Source organism: Phoca vitulina, unplaced genomic scaffold (assembly GCF_004348235.1).
Source record: "Phoca vitulina isolate PV1807 unplaced genomic scaffold, GSC_HSeal_1.0 scaffold1, whole genome shotgun sequence".
NCBI classification, from domain to species: Eukaryota; Metazoa; Chordata; class Mammalia; order Carnivora; family Phocidae; genus Phoca; species Phoca vitulina.
This window is the reverse complement of record NW_022589704.1, coordinates 5221543-5244779: the sequence shown is the minus strand read 5'-3', so window position 1 is coordinate 5244779 and position 23237 is coordinate 5221543. Positions and strand designations below refer to the sequence as shown.

The 23237-nt window shown below is 48.6% G+C and overlaps 1 protein-coding gene across 11 annotated transcripts in view; it reads left to right on the top strand.

Moving 5' to 3' along the window:
* AGAP1 (ArfGAP with GTPase domain, ankyrin repeat and PH domain 1) overlaps positions 1-23237 on the top strand; it is a 520170-nt gene that overhangs the window by 249027 nt on the left and 247906 nt on the right. For all 11 annotated transcript variants that reach the window (XM_032394158.1, XM_032394087.1, XM_032393993.1 and 8 more), the window contains 3 exons: positions 2740-2867; positions 4022-4177; positions 10710-10802. In XM_032394158.1, the coding sequence (XP_032250049.1) occupies positions 2740-2867; positions 4022-4177; positions 10710-10802 (377 nt within the window). The remainder of the gene's footprint in view (positions 1-2739; positions 2868-4021; positions 4178-10709; positions 10803-23237) is intronic.

The following is a 23237-nucleotide window of genomic DNA, read 5'->3' as shown; positions in this document are numbered from 1 at the left end:
TCCATCCCTTCCTCCATCCCTCCATCCCTGTATCCATCCATCCATCCATCCTAGCTACCCTGGGGGCTGGCTCCTTTGAATTCACCCTGGCTTTAACAGGGTCATCCGAGGGATGGACCATGGCAGCATCTTAGCAGGCAGTGGTCATTGTAGCCTTTGCACACCTGAACGATTCATCTTGGAAGGTGTTGAAGTGAGGCACACAGAGATGCCAGCCCTCAGGTCACATCCTTGGGGCATTCAGCAAGTAACAACAGCAGCAGTTAACTGGAGGGGAGACACTGTTTTTCACTCTGGTGGGGAGGATGGCCACACCTTATAAGACAGTCACTTCGTCTTCCCTTTCCCCTCTTGCTGTTCTTATTCTTGAGTCACATGCTTTCATTGCTCATCATTAAGTTTTCCCCTACTTTTATGGGTTATCCTATGGTTCTAAAGCAGTCTATGTTTTGTTTTGTTTTTAAGATTTATTTATTTATTTATTTTATTTGAGAGAGAGAACGCGAGCGGGGTGAGTGGCAGAGGGGGAGGGAGAGACTCTTAAGCAGACTCCATGCCCAGCGCAGAGCCCAGCAGTCTATGTATTTTAGAACAAAATATTTGTAAATTGTTTCCTTTTGCCAATTGTTTATCGAGTCAGGACGACAAAAATTATGGGGGAGATGGGAAAATGGAACAAACGTGAATAAAAGTTGTAATAAAGTAAAAGCAAGATGCTACAGTTCTTAGAAATTGTCACTTCGGTTTATGTAATTAACGTGGTAAAACAATTAGAATTTTAGTACTTAATGTACGGCTCATGCTTCATACAGCTGTTTGTCACTCGGGGAGAAGCCTCACTGTAAAAACGTTCTCTTTGGCCATGAGCTCACTCCCTCCAGCCTCCGACCAGGAGAGGTGGAATGCTCATTTGCACTTGGAATTTCATAAAATGAGGATTTTATAACACATTTGACTTGTCCTAGAAAGTTTCTCAAGTCTCCCCTTCGTGTAGAAAACATCTATAGATGTTTCTGCAGAACTCTCCGAACAGCCTGGCCGTGTTCCATTCTGGCTCTCGGTGCTCTCTGCAAGCTTGAGGACTCTAGCGAGCCTGGTCATCCAGCGGAGTAGCAGCTCTGAGGCTGGGAGTAAAACAAAAATGCCTCTGCGTTGATCATCAGAAACCCCATTTCGCTCCCTCCCCTCAATAAAAAGAAGAAGTACATTGGCAGTCACCCCCACAGTCGTGACTTTCGGTCTTCGGATTTCACTTCGCCTGCATGGCCCATGTTTTGCAACTGTTGGAATCTGAGCTTAGATTTTATTTCTGAGTTCACATAATGATTTTTAAAATGTTCTAATATACGTCTTCAAAGACCCCAGATCGATACACCAATGGTTTTGAAATGACAGAATGCTGCGATATTCCTCTGTAATTTAAACATGATTAGCTGATGAAGCTTGTGATCAATACACTGCAGGAAGATAAATTAATTGATATCATCCTTTCGGGATCAGAGGCCCATTGGAGGCGGGATGTAACTAATGAAGCTGCCGCTTCATCTCTGAGAGCCATTTTTTACATCCTGCATTTTCGCTTCATCATATTTACACGATCATTCATTTATAGGAAAGCCATAAGCTGTGGACAGACCGGTTCCCTATTAAAATTTTGTTCATTTGGAAAAGAAACTGCGGACACCATGTGCACTGCTCAGTGTTAGGGCCTGTCACCGGGGACAACGGTGTGTTCCTTTGCACGACGTCTTTAAAATAGCGGCTCTTGGGACCAAGACAAGGATTGAATACTGTTGAACTTCATTACAGCTGGTCCTCAGAGACACACATCTCTTCAGACAAAAGCTGCAGTCCTTCTGCAGTGACACCTATTGGTGTGGGAAGAGTTTTCTTATTGTGGACTTCCTTTCCAATTAAATCCAGCGTGCTTTATCAGCGAGCCCATTTGCCAAGAGAAGTTATGGCTGGTTGAATTTAGATTTGTATTGATTAAGATAAACTTCCAATGTGTGTAGTAATATATTTAAATAAAGTCTTTGATATAATTACATGTCCTTGGCTATAATTCTATGCAGCAGCTTATAAAGTTAAGAGTAATTCTTTAGACTGTGCAAAAGATAGATTTTTGATTTTCAAGGGGGAGGGGGTTGGGTAAATTACCCTATCTCATTTCGGATTATTTTTGCTGCAAGTAACTGGAAAAAATCATAACGTTAGAATAATTTGGACAGGACAGGTGTGTATTTTTGTTTTGTTTGATGGTCAAGGCTTCTGCGGTGGTCTGGGCAGGGCTGCGGAGGCCGTTGGTGGAGCCGGAGGGCCGCTCCTTCCTGCGTGTGCCCCGCCCCGTGTGGCTTCTGTCCCCAGCACAGCTGCAGAGGCGCGGCTCACACCTGTGCCTTTCCAGCCCCAGGAAAGGAAAAGGTGCAAGGAGGAAATGGGCCAAGGGCCCTCTCCAGGAAGATTCCTGGAAACTGCCACGTGAGCCCTCGACTGGCATCCCCCCGGCCGGCGCTCACCTGCATGGCCGCCCTTAGCCGGGGGGCAGGAGAACAAGGTGGAGGCGGCTCCGGGAAATGCCATGTTTATTCTGGTGGTCATGTGCCCAGCCCAGAGTCAGGAGCTCTGTTACTGTGGAGGAAGGGAGTAGTGGACCGCGGGGACAGCCAGCAGTCTCTGCCACATTCCCTGTATTTGGAACCAGCCTCACATGGATCCCTTTTGTCTCCCGTCCACTAGTTGCCCAGAAGATTGTGGCCACAAGGAAGAAGCAGCAGCTGTCCATCGGGCCCTGCAAGTCGCTGCCCAACTCCCCCAGCCACTCGTCTGTGTGTTCTGCACAGGTGTCCGCCGTCCACATAAGCCAGGTATGTGGGGTGCAACGGCACGGCAGATCCGGGGCGGGCCGCTCCCAAGGGTGCCCTCAGCCAGTTCTAAGCTGGATCTCTTTTTTTTTTTCTTTTCAACTTTATAAATAACAGCATGTTGGTAATTGACTTCACATTTCCTTGAGAAACTGCTGTAGCCAAGTGGATTTTTATGGGAATCATTCTTCAGTGTTTCCGTCTTCATGCTGCCTGTGTTATGAGGCATGCTGGTTTGGGCAGAGGCTCGAGGTGTGCACCACTGTCTTTGCTGTTGGTTTATATTACCCTGCGTCGGTCCTGGTTCGGGTCTGCTCAGGGGTTGAATGGTTGTGGGTAAACCTCAGCGGCTAATCCCACTGTATGCTTAAATTTGGTAGCAGCCCTCAAGTATAATTACCATCTCCCTTAGGTTACATCTTTCCAGAGTAACAGTCTGGCAAATTATTTACTTGGAAGCAAACAAAATAATTGTCACTTTAAAGAACCAAACCCACAGCCTGCTAAGGAAACCATTGACTTGGTTTGCCTGCGTGTGTGTTTTTAATTAACATTTCTCAGGCAGGCGTTATATTGGACTTTTTAAAAGGCTACAGCAAGAAAGTTTGGTATGGCGCTTCCATTTTCCTTGGGGAGGTCAGTAAGTGATGGCATTTCCGGTAGGGCCCTGTGAAGGTAGACGCAAGGATGTGGATGTCTCCACTGTAGGCATCTCATTTTCTGTGAACCTTTAAATGTCTTCAAAAGTATTCAGATTTTCAGAGTGTGCATTAGGTTCTGTTGAGACAAACAGCACTCTTTCCGCATCCAGTCTAGAGCCGTGAAGGAGCCTTAGAGCCCGTTTAGTTCAGCCAACCCCTGCATCTTTCAGAAGAAATAGAACATAATTACATTTTAACTCCCTCCCCCCAATTTGTAAATCAAATGAGAGACCTCTCTTTCTCAAGTCAACTTTACAAGATGATTGGTATGTTCTAGAATGAGGCCATGTTCTGCTCGAGCTAATCAACTAGCCAAGTCAGAGAAGCTACCCGACCTGTCCTGCGGGCCTCTCTTCAGTGTGACTTGCTAACTTGTCACTTATGACCCCGCAGAGGTGGTGGCATCAGGTTCCTGGGGTGTATTGTTAATAAAACCTTGGTTTTCCGTCGTTTCAGACCAGTAACGGAGGCGGGAGCTTAAGCGACTACTCCTCCTCCGTCCCGTCGACGCCAAGCACCAGCCAGAAGGAGCTGCGAATCGACGTCCCTCCCACTGCCAACACGCCAACACCTGTCCGGAAGCAGTCCAAGCGCCGCTCCAACCTTTTCACCGTGAGTGTCTTCCCCGGAAGAAATCTGAGTGATTTCGGAGAATTTCAGGCACTGTCCATCTACTCGTTGCCAGATGGTTTAGTGTTACTTGTAGAATCCAGACTCAGTTAGCGAGAATAGCCCTGACTTCTGTGGAAGTCTAACAAAACTCTGAGAAGCAAAGGTGTGGGCACTGAGGAAAACGTGAATTTCTCCGTGCGCAGGGAGTCCAGATACATGTGTCAGAATGAAGAGTGAGGGCCTTACGAAGGTATTTATTATCTCGTGATTGTCCCGGTCTCTAGCGACAGTCTTGTTACTCTGGGTACAAGATTACAAAACTGTGCCAGAATTCCCAGATGTGTGCCCCTAACCCTCCCCATGGGAGGCATCAGCCGCTTCGGTGCATGGACCCCCCTCTTCTCGGGCTGGGGCGCCTGAGGATTTATCACGGAGAGGGGGGAGGATGGGCTTGGCACCAGGAGCCTTCAGTGTTTCTCAGACGCTCCTCGACACGGGGCTCTGCACTGGACTTTTCTTCAGAGTCGTTTATGGAGCATTTTAAACCTGTAGGTCCTCTCCCTGGGCTTAGGTTTATGAACTCAGAATCTATACATGGGCCCCAGGCATGTGCAGTTTTTAAAAGCTCCCTGGGCAATTGGGGATACAGAGAGCCCCTAAACTAGTGAGGAGGCAAAAGTGCTCCGACCGCATCCGTTCCTGTGCACCCAGCAGACATGACTAATCAACCACGAGACGCTCTGCAGCTGAGCCCAGAGCTGCAGGCAGGACTGCTGGCCTGTGACTGGAGTCGGTTGACCTCAGAAGAACGTTTTCCCTCCCGGGACCAGGCCTGTGCATTACAAGTATATGCTTTTCAACCAGTGCTTTTGCTCCCTGGGGACGCCTGGCAGTTTTTGGAGAAATTCTGAGTTGTTACAGCTGGGAGCCAGGTTGAGTCATGGGTAGCAGCTGGGGTTGCCCCTAAATACCCTACAAGCTCAGGTCAGCAGTCAGCACAGTCATGTCGTGCCCTGTTCTAAACCATTGGACTCCCACTTTTGAGTGATTACCCCTGCTTCAGATGCAGACGAGTCCAGGATTTCCTGTGTTGAGCTAAGGGAGGGCTCTGCAGGGGTGACTGGGAGCCTCAGCTGAGGCTGCCAAGCGCAGTAGAGCCCCACGCCGTTCCTACCATGTTCGAGGCAGTTTTCCCATTGGAGAGCCGTAATTGCCAAGATCTGCTGCCTGCGGACCCTCCCTTCCTTTGCTGACTGCCCTCTGCCATGTCGGGTCAGACGGACACTGCTGCTGGGGGTACAGAGCGAGGACCAGACAGACCAGACCCACACCCCAGCCTCCAAGTTGCTTAGCCTCTCTGGGCCGGAAACGGCAGCATTCTCCGTGTGGTGCTGCTGGAAGAATCCCCCGTGGGGGCGAAGGGTCCTTGTGGCATGGATTTCAATTTCGTATCACCACCGTTGCAACCATGGAAAGGATTTCTGACCGTGCTAATAAGCAAAAGCAGTTGTAGGACCGTGTGACCCACTGGGAGGGAGGTGTTCAGCTTTCTACAGAACGCAGGGGAGTGCGTGATGTGGTTATAAACTGGTACCTGATGTAAGAGGCTTTCTTGTGAAATGATTCACACACCAAGAGTAGCAGCAGCTCCCAGCTCGCCCAACACTGGCCGTGCTTGTGTGCACCCAGGCCGGGCCTTGCGGCTGGGTGGGTGTCACCCGCAGAACGGGCTGCAAGCTCACTCGTGACTCGCCGACCTGGGGAACTGACTCCCGGGGGCGCGGAGATGGTTGGCAGTGAGCAGGACGCCAGCGTACTGGGGAGGAGGGAGGCCTCCCGACATGGACCAGGAGCCTTCTTTATGTTTGCCACACCTGTTAGGGCCTGGCGGGGAGAAAGAACATGCAGGCTCACCACCCCTGCCAGGGGCCGCATGTACTGGTCATCAGCTTTGGTTTCTATTCTGAGGAAGAGGTGAGAAGCCAGGAAGTCTCTTTAAAAATAGGGCTGTTTGGAAAGAGCTGCAGCACATATCCATTCCTACTCTTTATAAAGTGGCTCTGGAATTGGAATGTGCCAGAAAACATTATCCTGGACCCTGCCCACTGGGTAGCCATGACAACCCAGGTTGCATACAAAGGAGAAACTTTAAGGCAAGAAGAATCAAAGATAATAGTAACTCTGTTAATAAATATCTCCCCACTGCTGTCCGTGGAGACGTTTTCTTGTTTGTCAGGAGTAGTTCTTACCAGAGTCAACCCATATTCAAGACAAAGTGTTTTGGAGAAGAAGGAGGGGCAAGAGGATGGAAGTGAGACATAAGGGCCCCCCGCCCCCGGCTTCTCCAGGCCGAGCATGGGTGCGTGTGTGGCGTGCAGGCATCCCAGAAGAGCCCGGGACCCCCAGCAGCCCGGGCCAGGCGGGGTAGGTGCAGAGCCAATAAAAACTCATCCTTACGGTTACTGAAAATCCCCATTAATTATGTGATTAATGTGTCTAATAATGCAAAAACCTCCCCGTGAACCTGTGCATTATCACTGCTTACTCTCTTTCTCTTTCAATGTTGGAAAACAGCTTGAGAGTAAAGCATTTTAGAATTGAGTCCAGCCGTGCAGCTGTTCTTAAAGGGAATAGAAATTTGGGGCTATGAAAGAAGCAAACACTACAGTGGGTTTGCATCATGGCATTTAAGGAAAAAGGCTAAAATCCCGGGGCGGGACCCAAATGTGGGTCACTACTGGGCTTGACGTTGAACAAAACAGTGGTGGTGATGTTGATGGTGACGTGTGGGTATTTTTAAGTTCAGATCTTAGAAATAGGAACTCCACTAGATGTCAGTGTCATCCAAGGAATGAGAAGAGGCAAATTAGTTTTGAAATTGTAGCAATTAAGAAACTAAATTCTCATTATTTCCAGTTTGCACCTATTCTTAAATATGTAAAATTCGTCGACTCTTCATCCCTGGCAATTGTTGGTAATTATTGGCTTAAATTGGGGAAACGTGTATTTATTCAAAAGCGTCTAGTAGGAGGACAGATGTGCTCTAGGCCGAACAATCTTAGTAAAAAATCCATGCAGACTGGGACTGTAACACCCAGATGAAGGAGCACTATCCACCTTATTTATTAGACCGTCATAGAGGCCAGAGTTAATTAAGTAGTACACACATCATTTTTCAAATACTGCACTTATAAATTTTATAGAATAGACCTGTAATATACCATTCTGGGCTCACATTTTGCAGTCCCAGATGTTTATTTGCATATATGCACATTTTTAGACAAAAATCACATGCACTCTTCACAAATTAGAATAAACTTCAAATCGCTCCCGTAGTAGCAAATTATGTTCTATTTGCAGTAGGAATTAATCAAAATCTAAATTCTATCTTATTTTGCTCATTTCTTTGAAAAAAATCATTGTTTTGAGAAAAGAAGTATTAAAAAGCTACATCCTTTTTGGTTTTGTAGTGTGGGTTCTTAGGACAGTTAATTTAGTGTAGTTGTCCTAATGTACACGTGGTGAAAATGGTTTTATTAGAAAACATTTTCATGAAGAGACAGGAATAAAAAACACAGGCACGTACTTACATGGGGCTCATCAAACGCACGCATTTTGCCGCAGCTACTGCTGCTGCTAAGAAATAACACCTCTTGGGTAAAAGTCGAAGCCCTCCAGGTGTGCCTCCTAAACATATGCACCCCCCTCCCCTGCCCGCTTCCCTGCCTGAGGATCAGTATCACCTTGAATTTGGTGTTTGTCATCCATCTGCCCATCTTAAGCTTACTCTAGTCACTGGGCACCGCCTTCTTTTCAGACTTTAAAAAAGCAGTGTCATTTACATGATCCTTTGAGAAGCTCCCCCCTGTCATGCCCGCCAATCCCAGTAAACAGAGCCAAGCATACCCAGTAAGCACACTGTGCAAAGAGCCCTAGAAGCCCACCGTAAAAACAAGGCAGCAAAGCTGATGGTACGCACCGCACCGTCTGTGTTTTGTCTGTTGTGGAGGAGAGTGCGGGTCCTGCCACAGGGTGTCCGAGTCGAAGGCTCGCCGTGGGTTGAAGGGGGAAGGCAGGCTTCTGTGTGATAGTGCGGGCTCTGGCAGCGTGGCTTCCTGCCCCCGTACGCAGGTAGTTGACGATGTGTCCCTCCGTGGCTTCTTGTGTCACGTGGGAGAAGGTAAACATTTGTGCAAAGGAGGAGGTGATAACGAGGCTGACTTTAACCGTTCTGTCTTCCGTATCCGGGGCTGGCGAGGGTCGCCGTCTCTCCCTGGGCTCGCCGCTGACCCCTGCGCTGAGCGTGGTCCACCCTTGGTAGCTTCCAGTCGCGCGCGTCTGGCTGGTCCCCGCGCACCATCACTCGTGCCCCGCGCAGCTGCCGCCCAGCGCCGCTTCATGCGGGGGGATTCCACGGAGCGGCTTCAGCAGAGCGGTGGCATGTGCCGTGGGCGATGCAGTCTCCGGGCTGCCGGAAGACTCGGGAGACCCCACTGCAGACTCCTGCGTGCCGCGGCGTTTCCTGTCCAGGGGTTTGTCTCGGTGCGGTTGTTGGGCACCGCAGCCCGGGGCGCGGGGAGAAGTAATCGAGGGGCGGGGGTGTGGCGGGCCTCTGCCCAGCAGCTGGCCAGAACCTTAGAGTCGTCAGGGAGTTTCTGTGCCACTTCGGTGGTGAAGTCTTCCTAACTTTCAGGCAGCGTGTGTGGTCAGACAGAGGTGGGCTCTCGGCAGCCTGCTCCCCTGGAATCTGGGAGTCCTGCTCAGAGAACAGAGGGACTGGGGACAGATGTGCTGCCTTGAGGAAGATGTTCATTTTTTTATGTTTGTTTTGTTACTTATTCTGGTTAACAGAGCATAATGAAGGTGGATTTTCAAATTTGGGAAATTTGGAATTCATCAAATTCCCAAAGTCCTATTAATGATCTGTGTTGATTAAAAAAAATTTTTTTTTTATATTATTGGGAGGTTTGAATCTTCTTTTACAAAAGGAAACCTCAGGTGCCCATTTGCAGTAAGATATGGCAAAAAGAGAATTGAGGGCTATTGCGTAGCTCTGACTGAACATTATTAATTAAAGAATTAATTAAAGAGAAAAGTGAGCCCCGACCCTGTAGCTGAAATTCATGACAAGGAATCAGTGCCTCCCATTTCCTCCCAGCCCAGACGGACAAACTCTGCCTTACATTTTTCTGCAACTTTCGGTTTGTTGCTTTTTCATTTCCCATTACCTCGTTCCAGGCTTTTCTGCCACCCTAAAGAAAAAAGTGCACAGTGCCTGACACATAGTAGGTGTTCAGTAAATGTTGGCTCTCACACTCATCAAAGGGGCCTGTTGCCCGATGAGCATACGTGCTCCTTGAAGTGCCACATCTGAGTTTACATCATGGGGACTTTTCTCTCTCACACCCAGTGACGCTGCCCCTTTTAATATTAAAAAAAAAAAAGAAAAACCGGCTGCTCCATCTCACACCCCTTTGAAACTGGATTTCATTAGCTCTTCACTGCAGCACCGGACACCACGAAGTCTGTGCATTTCATATATCATCTCAGATTTGAAAAGCACATGAAAATATTTCTCCATTTTCAATATTGCGTGAGTAATGTTCCCATTGAAAAGTAATGGAGTGAAGTTGTCACTTGTCAGCACAGTTATTAAGGAGGACGAGTTTCAGATCTTTCTCTCATAATAAAATAAATCTGTCAGAAAATCATTGTGCTCACACTTCCTCATGCCATCCAGAGATGGAGACTGAGCTGGGGTGCTCCTTCCGCTTCCTGAAGTCGCTGTGCGCTCTGGGTCGTGGCTTCCCTGGGCGGCAAGTGCCCACCCCCGGGCGGGTCACACAATGTCAACAATACCGCCTAGAAGACTGTTCTGCGAACTTGGCAGACGGAGCTGCTCATTTTCCCCCAAGTACTGATGTGTTGTCAAAAAAGAGATTTTTCAACTTTTTTCCCCTTTGTTATTTTTTTGTGGTGTGGTTAACACTAGTTTGACTCTAACCATCCAGAAGCACTTAAAAAAAGAAAAACAATGTTCACAGCACCTTGATACGAATGAAGGGTGCACGGTTAAATTGCTCCTCTCCATCGTCATAGAATTTAAAAATCCTTTAGACGTTAACTCAACATACACCTTTACGGGGTAGGTTTCCCCAACAAGCCGCAAAGAGGCCTTTTCTCCTCGGCTGGATTAGCTGAAGCCTGAGAATGCGCTTTCCTGTTGGGCGTTACTTTCCTATACGGTCCATTGGTTTCTAGTGATTGAATTTTGAGCTCTGTAAAAAAAGAATTAAAAGGTAATTTTGCAGAGGAAAAGTAGGAGGAAAAGTTTAGAGAATTCTCCGTAAAACGATGGGTCAGTGGAACAAAGTACTCGACAGCTCGCTTCTCGGGTGTGTGCATGCGCACGCGCCTGCATCGTCCATGGCTTCTGGGTAGGGATTCGCAGACACTGTCCGGATGAGGGCAGGCCTGTGGATCCATGAGCCGCAGCCCTTACCCAGATGCTAACTTTATTTTTGCTTTGCAGTCTCGGAAAGGGAGTGACCCAGACAAAGAGAAGAAAGGCCTGGAGAGCCGCGCGGACAGCATCGGGAGCGGTCGAGCCATCCCAATTAAACAGGTACGCTGCTTTCCCCTTTTTTCCCTTCCTGGAGCTGGAGACACACCTCAGGTCTCTCCTTGCTATGATGCTGGCTCGTGCGCCAAGGTTTGTTTGATGTGCTCTGTTGATGAATGTAGAAGTCACTCACTTGACATCAATTAGAAGAGGTTCCTGTGTGTATTAAAATAGGATCATTAGAATAAGAAGAGGGAAAAATGTGACAACAGATCTAATGAAGTGCAGTCTGCCCGCTGCATATGGAGTGTGTTTCGGGCTGAGCTGGCTTCAAAGGCTGCCTTTGTAGCTCGGCTTTGATTGGCCGCCGCCGCCAGTCGACAGGGTAAATCAGATCACCGTACAAGAGCCCCTTGTGATCACAGGAATAGCCCGATGTGGCCCTAATTTGCTCTCGCAGACGGACATCTGAACACTGTTTCAGGCTGGTTTGTAACAACGAGGCAATTAGTTGTGATAATCATAGCCGGTGTGTCAGCTGCGCGCTCTTGTTTGTAATTTGCTAATGAAGGAATTGTAACTTTGATTAGGTTCGGTTTCATTTAGACCTTATTATATAAAGGAACATTTACAGCTGTAATGTGGGGCCTTAATTAAACTTCCTCATTACACAACAGGACTTGAATTCAAGCATTTGTTTTGGCCTATGTTGCTAGCCTGGAATAGGTTTTCATTAGCCCAGAAACCGGGTACCAAATTACTTTATGTCTCAAGTAAAATGGGAATTCACGTGACAGATTTTGCTATTATAGTTCCGAGGAAAATAAAAATAAAGACTTCGACCCAGCACTGTGGCTCCTGGAAATAGCATCTTTTACTTTGTGAAAGAAGTCCAATTGATTTAGAGTGCATTCTGCTTGAGAAAGGGGGAAAAAAAAATCTGCGGGCAGGAGAATAGCTCTGCCTCTTAAGAACAGGGCTGTGACCAGTTTGTCCCTCTGGGTGATTGCTCTCTGCCACCCACTTCTGCAGGCAGGCACCCAGTTGCCCGTGCCCTTCCGCAACTCCGGTTGGCACCAGCCGCCCTTACAGAGGCTGGAGCCGGTGCTCAAATACAACTTCACCCATCTGGAACCGGCAGGAATGCGGCGTTAGCCGGGGCTGGGCAGTTTCAGCATGGACGGACGGGAACAGGTTGGACAGGGCCCGAGCAGGGGCTCCAGAAACATTCAGATCCCAGGCCACCAACTTGCGGACTGGCTCCTGGTGCCATTGAGAAAAATCCTCTTCCCTCCTCTTTGCTGGGGGGTGATGTCTTTGCCCTAAAATGGTTTTGTTACTGTCGAGGTCCACACACGTCGTTGCTTATTCTTTTCTTTGTGTGCCTTTATTTATACACCGAGCTGTCTACAGGAGGTGATTTTAATGTGTGATTTTTCTATTGATTCTGTTTCAACTAGAAAGAATTATGAAAATGATTTAACTCCTTTTCTCTCATTTAAAAAATTGGTCCTGGGACATTTCCTTTTGGGAATATTAAAACTTAGTTCTCGACCATTTCCTTGATTCATGCCTATTGTCGATTGGGGGTGCTGCCCTACACACGGGCTGGGTAGGCCCCTGGCATAATTGGAACCTTCACTCAATTTGTACCCTGCTCATCTGCAGCGGGGGCCTGCCATACAGACTAGGTTTTCAATATGTGTGTCGATTGGAGTTGACCATCAAGCGTAAAATGAGTATTATCCAGTCTTTGGAAGCCTTTCGATTGTGAATGTTCAAAATAATCTCGATGAAATCTAAATCATGGTCTGGTTTCCTGATGAGTCGTGGTTCAGGAGCGTGCTCAGATCCTCGTCCCTCGTGGCTGCCCCCCACGTGCAGCCAGGGGCAGACTCCTTCCAAGAAGTGCACACCTGTCGGATCAGAGTCCCCCATGGCAGAACCTTCCAGGCCTCAGATTCCCCATCTGTGAAATGGGCCCTGGATGATAATCAGAGTCCCTTGAAACACCCGGATGTGGAGATTCCAGAGAGAATTTTTTTTAAATTCCAGCAAAACTGGATTTTCCAATTAGTCATGCTCAGGGCACCTTTGTTGGAGCCTTTCTGTGGGTCGCAGGGATTGATGTGAGTTTATAGACGGTCCTACAGATTTATATCACATGCCCGTGTGTGCCGTATTTGTAAAGGATCTGAGATCATTAGAGACAGTCTGAATTCCAACCCTCCCCACACCGTGACTTCAGCCAGCGGAAATGAGGAGCAGGACTGCAGAGGAAGGAGCCCATGTTCTTTCTAGACACTCGCTAGACCTGTTGTCGAGGAAATGAACAGTTAGATGAGTGCTTAATCTTGGTTAAGAGCTTTCATGTAGCGTCCCCTCGAGCCCCCCACACTGCCACAGGTGAGGTGGCTGTGGCTTCCTTGCTTTAAATGAAACCCGGCAGGGTGAGCACTGCAGACCAGGCCGCTTAGGGAAGCGATGGGGCCGAGATCCGGACGCCAGCCCCTCGCCCCAGCGCCTGTGCTCTCAGGTGGGGAAAAGCCTTCAGAAAGCTTAGAAAGCGAAGTTACGTGTTTTAAAGTAAACAAGTGAGCCCTGACCTCAGACAGATACCTTCCGCGTATGTAGAAGAAACTTCCAAGACAGCCAGCCGCGACACGTTTCTCCGGGGACCACGCCACTGTGCTCACCTCCTCCAGGCGTGGGAGGGCTCGCTTCAACCCGCCACGGTTTCGTTTGCTACCCCGCCCTTCTCCCCAGCACTGGCCCTTGGCCTTCTCGCACAGCCACGTTAAAGACTTGGTCTGCATGTGGGAGCCCCATACCCCAGCTCCTGGACCCATCCCCCCATGGCAGAGAGACCCTCCTGGAACCTCGGCAACCTCCCTGGGGCTGGTGATGGTGACGGGTTTGGGACCAGCCAGTGTTTTTGATCATCGCAGACTCTTTCTTCCCCCTCCTCACAGGAATCTTGTGGCAGCTGGTTTAGGACACAAACAAGGTGGTCTTCACCACGCTCTGCCACCAGATTCGTGTTGGTCCAGTTTGAATGTGTTCCAGCGGATTATTTTAACCATGCTTTGCTCACGTTCTGCAGCTTGTTCATTTTGAGAACAGAGACCTCTTCCCCCAGTGTGGGAACTAGCTGGAGCATGCTGGACGAGGATTTCTCTCTTCCCCTTTGCCCCAGTTAAAGATTCCTCATCGAGAATGAGCCTGATTTTCTGCAAAATAACTTCATTTTTTGAGGACATGGGCCCACCTCTCCTTTTTTGTCCTTTTTGGGGCCTTAGAGGAGAATTAGTTCAGACAGTTCTATTTTTCCTTCTTCTTTTTTTTTTTTTTTAACTAGTAAGATAAGGTCTGTTCGAATAAAAATTAAAAAGCAAAGCAAGAAAAATAAAAAAAGCCAGAGGCCCAGCTCAGCGGCGAGTGGGCTTGTCACGTATTAATTTTTCATTGCTGTGGAGAGTTGTACATACATAATCACTTGATTGCAGTGGGAGTTAGGGAGCTCCTGTGGTGTCATTTGCATAAATCTTGTTAAGTCAATGGCAGTTAATGAAGTACAAATGAGCCCGGAGAAGGTGACATGCAAATCGTGGGTGGCAGATGGGAGGTCTGTTTGGGGGACGGCAGCTGTGTGCTCTCCTTTCTTTCTTTCCCTTTGGCATTTTTTAATCTCTATATTACAGTACAGATACACAGCCTCAGCCCTGGCCTCTCCCCTTCCCGGCAGACTCCCGGCCAGAGCCCGGCCTCCTCCCGCCCCCGCCGCGCTTGCAGAAACAGCCCCGATGGCCTCACCTCGCCTCCCGCTTCCTAACAAGCACTAGGATGTATTTGAATCTTTAAAGTCTTGGTCAGCTTGTCTTGTCATGCTTCCACAACTGAGAGTACATATTTCACTTGGTGGGACAAACACGCGAGCTCCTCACTAAATACTTGGAGAGAGTATGTTGTCTCCTGCAAGACTTCGAAGAATGAAAACGAGTAAGAAATGCTGTCCTGGTCTCATTATGCTTCCGTGTGGGAGTCTGGTCTTCCCCCTTGAGACAGGCCAGCAGTGTTTAAACCCCCTTTGCACGTGTGCCGTGGGCCTGAGCGGGCAGGCCTCCCAGGGTTGGTCGGGAATGAGAGGTTCTGGAAGCGGACGGGTGCTCTCGGAGTCAGACTGTGGCAGAGACCCCCGCCCGTCAGTGCGGACCCCTCAGGCGGGCCCCCTCAGGCCGTCTCAGTCATCACTAGGGGTCCCTTGCCTGCTGGTTTGTGTTTTAAAGCTCCAACTGCCAACAGGCCTCCTTGTGAACTTTTAGAGATTTATGGGCAAAACATGTACTTCCTGCTTTCAGAAGTTTTTTTTTTTTTTAATCTGTTTCATCAACTGGATGATATTTTGAGAGAAACGAGTCTCCGTGGACTTTGAAGAGAGGCAGGCCGAGGGGCATGTGTGGGCAGCCTGTCCTTGGTGGCCACTGTGGTGGTCACTCAGGAGTCCCCGGGCCGTTGGTTCTCACGGTGAGGGTCCAGCTGAGCACTTTCCCGGTGTGCGGGCCTGTGAGGTCGCACTGCAGGCCGAGGTCAGCACACAGTTTTGGGATGGATGCCCCAGGGATACAGCAAAGGCGTGAAATGTCCTCAGAACACCTGTCTTGAAGTCTTACTTTTGACCTTGAACCTGGATGTCATGGTCCCCTCTGGAGGAGAGCACTTTCCAACAGCCACCTGAAGCTACCAGAAAACCATCCCCAAGCCCTCAGCCGAAGGGCTGACCTGCGTGGAACTTTCCGGTAGCACTCCGCCACTGGGCTTGGGATCCATTTGAAGCAGTGCGCGGTTTTGATTCTCAGCTGAGTAGAAAGAAGCAATTGTCAATTAAGCGAAAGGCACCTCTGGAGTTAATCCCCTCGGCCAGCCTGCTGCAGGCCACTGACCCGTGTTGTCCCATACCTGGGATCGGCCCAGGCGGGGGGGTGGATTGTGTGGCGCGGGCAGAATAAAAGCCACCTAATGATGCTCACTTTAACATCTCCAACGTGGACACCCATCAGCTGCCAGCCAGCACTTCCGCAGAGGAAACAAAATTGAAGAGCGGGCTGAAACTTTTGGGGGGCCTGGGAGGGGGGGGTGTGCTCTTCCTCCCAGGAGCTCAGCAGGAGCTACGTCCTGGGGTCCGTCTCGTGCTCTGCGAGGTGTCAGCACCGCGGCTCCTGTCTGTCAGGCCTGACCACAGAGGAACCAAGGTGAGCGAGAGGCGCCCTGAGAATATGCTGTTCACCCATGTGGCAAATCAGCTCTGCCCGGGCATCGGGGGCCCATTTAGTTCCCCAGAAGCAGATAATTTACTGACGTGGACCCCAGTGCCCTGAAAGCTAATTTACCTCACTTGGGTGAACAACTCCCTGAGAGTATTGCATCTGGCCTGGTTCACGACAGACTTAGCCAATTACGATTATTAATTTAATGGGTCAGGTGGGTGCATCACATGCTTTTAATTTGACTCCTCAAATATCAGACTGTCATTGGAAAAACCATTCAGACTATCTGGATGCCTGGCTAGGAATTGACAGTCGTCCGTCTTGGACTAAAGAGGATACACCCCCCCACCACCCCCAGACCCCTTTGGCAGCATGGGTGGACGACAGGATGGTCTAAACAAAATGCCTGAAGAAATTACATTAACCAAGATATAGAATCCATCATTTAAATACAAATCTGCGAAGCAATTTAAAATGTGACTCCCCTTAGTCCTGCGGGCTGTAGGAGGGGGACACAGAGCTGTGTGCACTCAGGTGCTTTGTACACTGTAAACTGCCATGCAGACATGATGTTCTTCCCAGTAAGACTCAGTGTGTCCTCTGTGGATCCATAATCCAGGAGCTGGGATAATATCTGACTAAGTGATTCATTTCAGCAAAATGTTTATTTTCTTTAAAAGTTCAGCAGTGATGGTGAAGCCCAATTCCCCACGAGCTCAGTAACACAAGCTCACGCACAAATAGAGGAAAGTTCCCCAAAGCCAACGCTGGTGTGAATAACCAGAGTTTATTTTTGTCCGGATGAATCAGTAAGGTATTTGTTCCAGGCGTTATTTCTTATCAGACACAGTCAGCTTGGAACAGTCACATGCCCATCCTGTGCAGACTTGCTCTGGGTACCCTCCTCAGGACTCAGGGCAACAGAAGAGTCTACGAGCCAGCCTGGGCTCAGACCCCACCCCGTGCCCTCCAGGACTGGCAGATGAGTGTCGGGATGGAGCTGTGTGGCAGGGACCCTGGGAGCCCCAGGAGCTGAGGAACGATGGATTCCCCTGAGCTGGAAAGGTGTGGGGGTGAGGAGGGAGAGGGAAGTGGAGGTGGGAGAGAGGCGGAGGCTGCAGCCAGAGGCAGGAGGAGGGCAGAATGAGCAGAGTGGCAGGAAGGATGGGTGCCGGGAGAGGGTGTGAGGAGGGCAACCCCATGGCAAAAGGCTCTGGCCAGCCTTGAGGGGATGCTGGGAGGGGTGTTGGTTTCCCCGTGTCAGCCGGGGGGGCGCCATGCCATGTCTCCATGACACGGCAATGTGGGGTTGTGAGACTGAGGACAGTATAGAGCTCAGGGCCCCGGGACCCCCCCCCCCCAAGGCTCCAGGACCCCCCCAGGGGACAGTGCCTGCAGGGTAGTGTCACCGAGAGACCCTCGGCCACTGTTCTCCCTAATCCGAGGGTTTCTTCCCTCCTGCTACTTTATCCCGTAGGGTTTATGATGATGTGTAATTATGATCCGTCAGAGTATCAGCAGTCGCCAACACTTACTATTTCTGAGTGCCAGAGACTGTCTCCATTTGGCAGATGAGGAAGGAAGGTTCAAGGAAAAAGTAACTTGCCCAGCATCACACGGTGCATCCGTCTGCAAGGGCTGCCCTAACAAAGAACCGTAGACGAGGGGCTTCAGCAACAGTGATTTCTAGAGACTGGAAGTCCAGGGTCAAGAGGCTAGCAGGATCAGTTTCCGGTGAGGACTCTCCCTGGCTTGCGTGTGGCTGCCTCCCCACTCTGTCCTCACATGGCCTCTCCCCTGTGCATGGAGTCCTGGTGTCTGTTCCTCTCCTCCTGGCCACCAGTCATCCTGGAGGAGGGCCCCGCCCTTCTGACCTCAGTTAACCTTAATTACCTCTCTGAGGGCCCTATCTCCAAGTATGGTCACACTGGGAGTTAGAGCTCCAGCATCTGGATTTGGGGGGCGCATAATTCAGCCCGTAACATGGGGCTGATTAATAACAGGAGCCCAGGTGTGTGTGACCACAAGGGACACCTGCAGCCATCTCTCCTATAATAGTCTTCTGCCTTAGGACTTCCTAATGTTACAAGGTAAGGCCACTGTGTTCCTGTCCATACTTTTGGGAATCAAAAAAACCTACTTTGTGAGGCTCCATATACTGGATAATAAACATACAGTAGTCAAAATACTCTGATTTGAAGGTTTTAACATAAATCCTCCTAAGTTGCAGTAAAGTGAGAATTTGAAATAAGCCTGGTGGGAACACATCCTTTCACGAAGCATGAAGCTCCCTCTCTGTGCAGTACGTTTTATAATCGTTGAGGCAGTGGAGACCCTTCAGGTCGGTTTTAAAAGGAAAAGCTGCAATAATCAGTGGTTTCAGTGGGTCCTTTCCCAAGGTGGCTCCTCAGGACCGTGGGCACGTGTCAGGCCTGTAGCTGGGAATGGCCAGCGAAAGCGTGTTGATTCAGCAAGTGCTTGCCGTCCTGGGGTTCATCTTACACATGGCTCCCCTTCCAAAAAAACAAAAAAAATCCATCGTGTCCACAAGTTACCTAACCTGTCACTGTGGTAAAGGCACAGTGCGGTGTGTTTTATCAGTTTATCGCAGGTCGAGAAAATGCCCAGAGGACACATCATTATTGAGGGGAAGGTGAGGCGGGAGCACGGGGGCCTCACTGTGAAGGTGACGAGGGCTGTAAGCCCTCAACCATGGCCCGCACGTCTGCAGATACCACCTGCAGACCCATGTCTGCCAAGACGCCTGAGAAAATCACAGCATCGCAGTCTCATTTCAGTTCCGCTTCGTTGAGCCGTTCCTGGTGGAGGGCTCCATTTCTCCACATGTAAGAACACAGAACATGGACTAGGACTTCTCCCAAGCTGGCTTTTGTCCTGTGTGAATAAAAGTTTAGAAAACAAGTGAATGCCTCTCCTCCTGGCAGGGAGAATCACACCGGCCGTCAGAAATCCATGTTTCATATAAAAACAGCAGTGGAACTCTGTGGGGCGTTTGGCTGCTGGACCCGACACTTGGCCAAAAAAGGAGATGGGCCCCCAGCTTTACCAGCCGGTGCCCCAGGCATTCCCCGGGGGCTCCATGGACCCTGTGTGTGCTCCCTGCCCGAGGCGGGCTCCTACTTTCTGCTTGCTCCAGAGCCTTTCGCCCGAAGTTCTAGAGAAGGTGACCTTGTGAGTCTTCCCAGTCCCTATCTCAGGAAAGAATCAGACCATGATGCTTTTTTTTGTTTTTAGATTTTATTTGAGAGAGAGAGAGAGAGAGAGAGAGCACAAGCAGGGGGAGGGGCAGAGGGAGAAGCAGACTCCCCGCTGAGCACAGAGCCGGACATGGGCTGAATCCCGGACGCTGGATCATGACCTGAGCCAAAGTCAGACGCTCAACTGACTGAGCCACCCAGGCGTCCCCAGACAGTGATGCTTTTATCAGAGTTTTGAGTAGCGAAAACACCCTTTCCTTTCTTGTGTCTCACAAGGGGACTTATTTCCTACTGACTTACCGATGGCCAGGTCTTCAAACCCTTGGTATGAAAGCTGGTAGTGTAATTAAACATGTAGATATTTGGTGAAATAGTATAAGATGGGCATGGGAAGTGTTTAGGCATGGGAAATACATTCATAGTTAGACACTTTTATAAAGTACCTAATATCATAATTATGTTTGTAGACTGGCAAAAGAGACACATTAAAAAAAATACTACTAACACCTCAGGGCCTTCCCAAACCTTGTTTTCCCCAATTCAGGGAGACCTATACCCCACTGTATTTACTTGCTCACATTTCCACCTGCTTAAAAAGTCCACACGATGAACCAGATGATTGTGTTAGATGTATCATAGCAATGCTGGCCCCCCTTCCTCAACTGATGCCTGTTGTGAATCAGTTACTATTAGATGCTTCGATCCTACGACCTTTAATTCTCTGTCAAGCTAGGGCACAGCTTTTGCCAACAGCAGATGGGAAATCCAAGGCTCAGGGGGTTAAGTCCTACAGCAGATGAGGTTCCCGCACCAATCAGTGTCAGAGCTGGGATTCAAATCCAAGAGTCTTGGAGAATATGTTTCTAGGAAAGTCTTCCATGCCCCATCCCCCCTGGTTTAATCCGTGCTTAAAGGACCATCTTTTCTAAACCAGATCAAAAATCAAGTACATGGTATCTTCTCTTCATAGGGTTCCATGTGTCATGTGGGGCCATCCTCAAAAGCGTGTGCTGTCTGGCACCGGTGACCGACGTGGCACCCACGTGGCAGCATGCCTCATGGCCCGGAGGTTGACCTCTGAGGTCAGGGCTGGCTTGTGAGAGATGTTGACCTGACTAGGCACATGGGCATGCGTGGCTCCTAGCTTTGGCTGGCACTGGTCCCTTTAACCTGTGCTTGTCACAGTCTTCCTGTCTTTGGGGCCCAAGTCGAATGCCTTCTGTTCCAGAAAAACTTACCTTGTCCTCAAGGAGATGTGGCATCTTTCCCCCTCCTCCCTCCCAGGACACTTCCTCAGGTCTTGGGATCCTGCTGCCATCTTGTCTGATGCTCATCAGCATGTGCATCCTTCGTGCGTCCGCTCCCCCCGTGTGCTCTCACGCTTCAGGAGGGGTGCTCCCTGGCAGAGCTCCTGCCTGGCCGTGTCGAGCAGGGAAGCAAGCAGTGGTTGTAGACGGAGTAGCTCACTAGTGTGTAATTTCATGTTTGTTGTAAAGAGTGTGTTCCATTGGAGAAGTTGCACCCAACGTGCAACTTTTAAAAAATGGAATACATTTTAATTCAATGTTCTTTACACTTAATTCTGTTTCAGGTACATAGAATACTATATTTAGGTAAAAGACAAAATGTACATTTTTTAACCATCAAAGAATCAAACCATTGTCAGTGACCAAAATCATTTGTGAAAACTGGTTTCTTCTAAAACTTCTCTGCTACTTTTCAGTATTCATACAGAAGAAATTCCATCTAAGTAAATACCTTCGTTATGTATTTTTCTTTATAAGAATTGTTTTATGTCAAACCTGCAAAGTTTAGTAACAGTGGACTGTTTTTATAATTGCCGGATTTTTACCCCATTCTTCATTCTGCATCAACCAGAGCCTTCGTGATTGTAATTAGCGCTAAAAACAAGAATATGTTTATCCTCACAAAGTTATTCTGTAGAAAAATAATTCATATTATTTTTAATATACATTAAATTTTATGAAAATATACTACTGGGGCTATAAGTAACTTGCAAGAGATGATTTGGAAATGAAAAACCACAGGAAGCAAATAAACATGGATGGATATTTGGCCTTTCTTTGTGGGTTTCTAAAGTATTGGAAACTTAAAACAATGAGAGATCATTTTATACTTAGGTTTATAACTAACAAAGCATGATAAAGTCCTTTTAGTAAAAGTTAGTTTAAAAAGAAAGTTCTAGAAATGGATTGCTATGTCACTAAAAGTTGGCCTGGTCTTCTTGGAGGTATAAAAAATGTTATTCACTTTTTCCCATTAACCTCTCTGCTAGAAATTTATCCCCAAGGAATAATTCACCAAGAGAAAGGGAAAAAAATCTTAAGTGTACAAAAATGTTCATAACAGAATTATTTAGAATATCCAAATCCTGGGAGCTACTGATGTCCAGCGAGCAAGGAATTAAATAGTGATGGTCACTGAATCGTGCTGGGATCGGCAGCCTCTAGAACTTTCATTTTGGAGACGGTTTCGAGGTGTGAGAAGTGTTTATAAAGTAATAAGTGAAAGTGTAAAACTTTATAATAATCAGAACATGAAAATAATCATGTATTTGGTTTACAGTTGGATGAATAGGAACACAAGACATGGGGTGAGGATTGAAGGAGAGCTTTACTGTTTTTAACTCTCTGTTGTGAAATAACCTTGCGCACGCTGCAGCACCAGTGCAGGGCTCCAGTGCGCCCGCCCCCGCCCTGACACCAGCCGTCCGGAGAGCACAGCACAGTGCTCGTAGCCGGGACACCGAGCGCCGCCGCAGACCTCACTCCGACTCCGTCTCCCGGGGCAGCCCAGGGTCCCTGCGTGCGTGGGCTCACTTCGGCCCTTGGCCACCTCCACCCTGAGGCTGCTCTGCGGTCTGTCTTACCTTCCCAGACCTTGATGCTGTTTGAGGGGTGCTGCAGGAAGACTGCGGCATGCCCTCCGTGTGCACGCCTGCTGTTTGTGCCCGGGTTGAGGTGATGCATTGGGGCTGGAGGACCACAGGGCTGTTCTGTCCTTGGCGCCCTCACGGTAGCCGCGTGTGTATCTTACCGTTGGTAGCATTAACCGTGGCCATTTGGTTCAAGTGGGGTCTGCCAGGCTTCTCTGTCGGAAGTGATTATTTTTCCCTTTGATGACAATGAATTGATGAATATCTTTGGAAATACTTAAAGACTATGCTGATAGTCTGTAAAAATATTTTTAATGATATAAATTGTATTCAGTAAGTAGGTTTTAAATGAAGACAATTTCCTTCTGATAAATGTGCATTATCTTGAATAAAATGCCCTGGGTGCTGTGTGGGTGTGTGTGTGTGGAAAGCTAAATTTCCCCTCCTTTATACTGAGTTAGAAGTCTAAATACCACGAAATGCCTCTTCTAATCAAGGAAATTTCAAGAGCAGTAGTTATATGTACACTTGGTACTTTTAAATACTTATTGGCCTTTTAGTAATATCTACAATGCAAAAATATTTCACAGCCTGAAAGGACCACTAATATTGTCCCAATGTTCTTTTTTCTTTCTTAATTTTTTTTTAAATTTTTGTTTAAATTGAGTTTAGTTAACATATAGTGTATTACTAGTTTCAGAGGTAGAATTCCATGATTCATCAGTTGCATACAACACCCAGTGCTCATTCCATCACCCAGTCACCCCATCCCTCCGCCCCCCTCCCCTCCAGCAATTTTCTTTCTTTTTTTGATCTTCCATTGATATGCCATCTAAGAACAAGTAAGTACTTCTTTCCTCCTTCCTGTGTTGGAGGGAAGGGGCAAGTGAGGATAAATTTGAAACTTGCTGGGCCTTTGAGGAGGAGCCTAAGGGTGGGGTGGGGGAGGTGAGGCAGAGTCTGAAGTGGGGTTGAGGAGGCCGGGGTGGGGGGAGGAGGTGAGGTGGAGTCTGAAGGGGGGTGGAGGAGGAGCCTGGGGGGGTGGAGGTGAGGTGGAGTCTGAAGGGGGGGTGGAGGAGGTGAGGAGTCTGAAGGGGGTGTGGAGGAGGTGAGGAGTCTG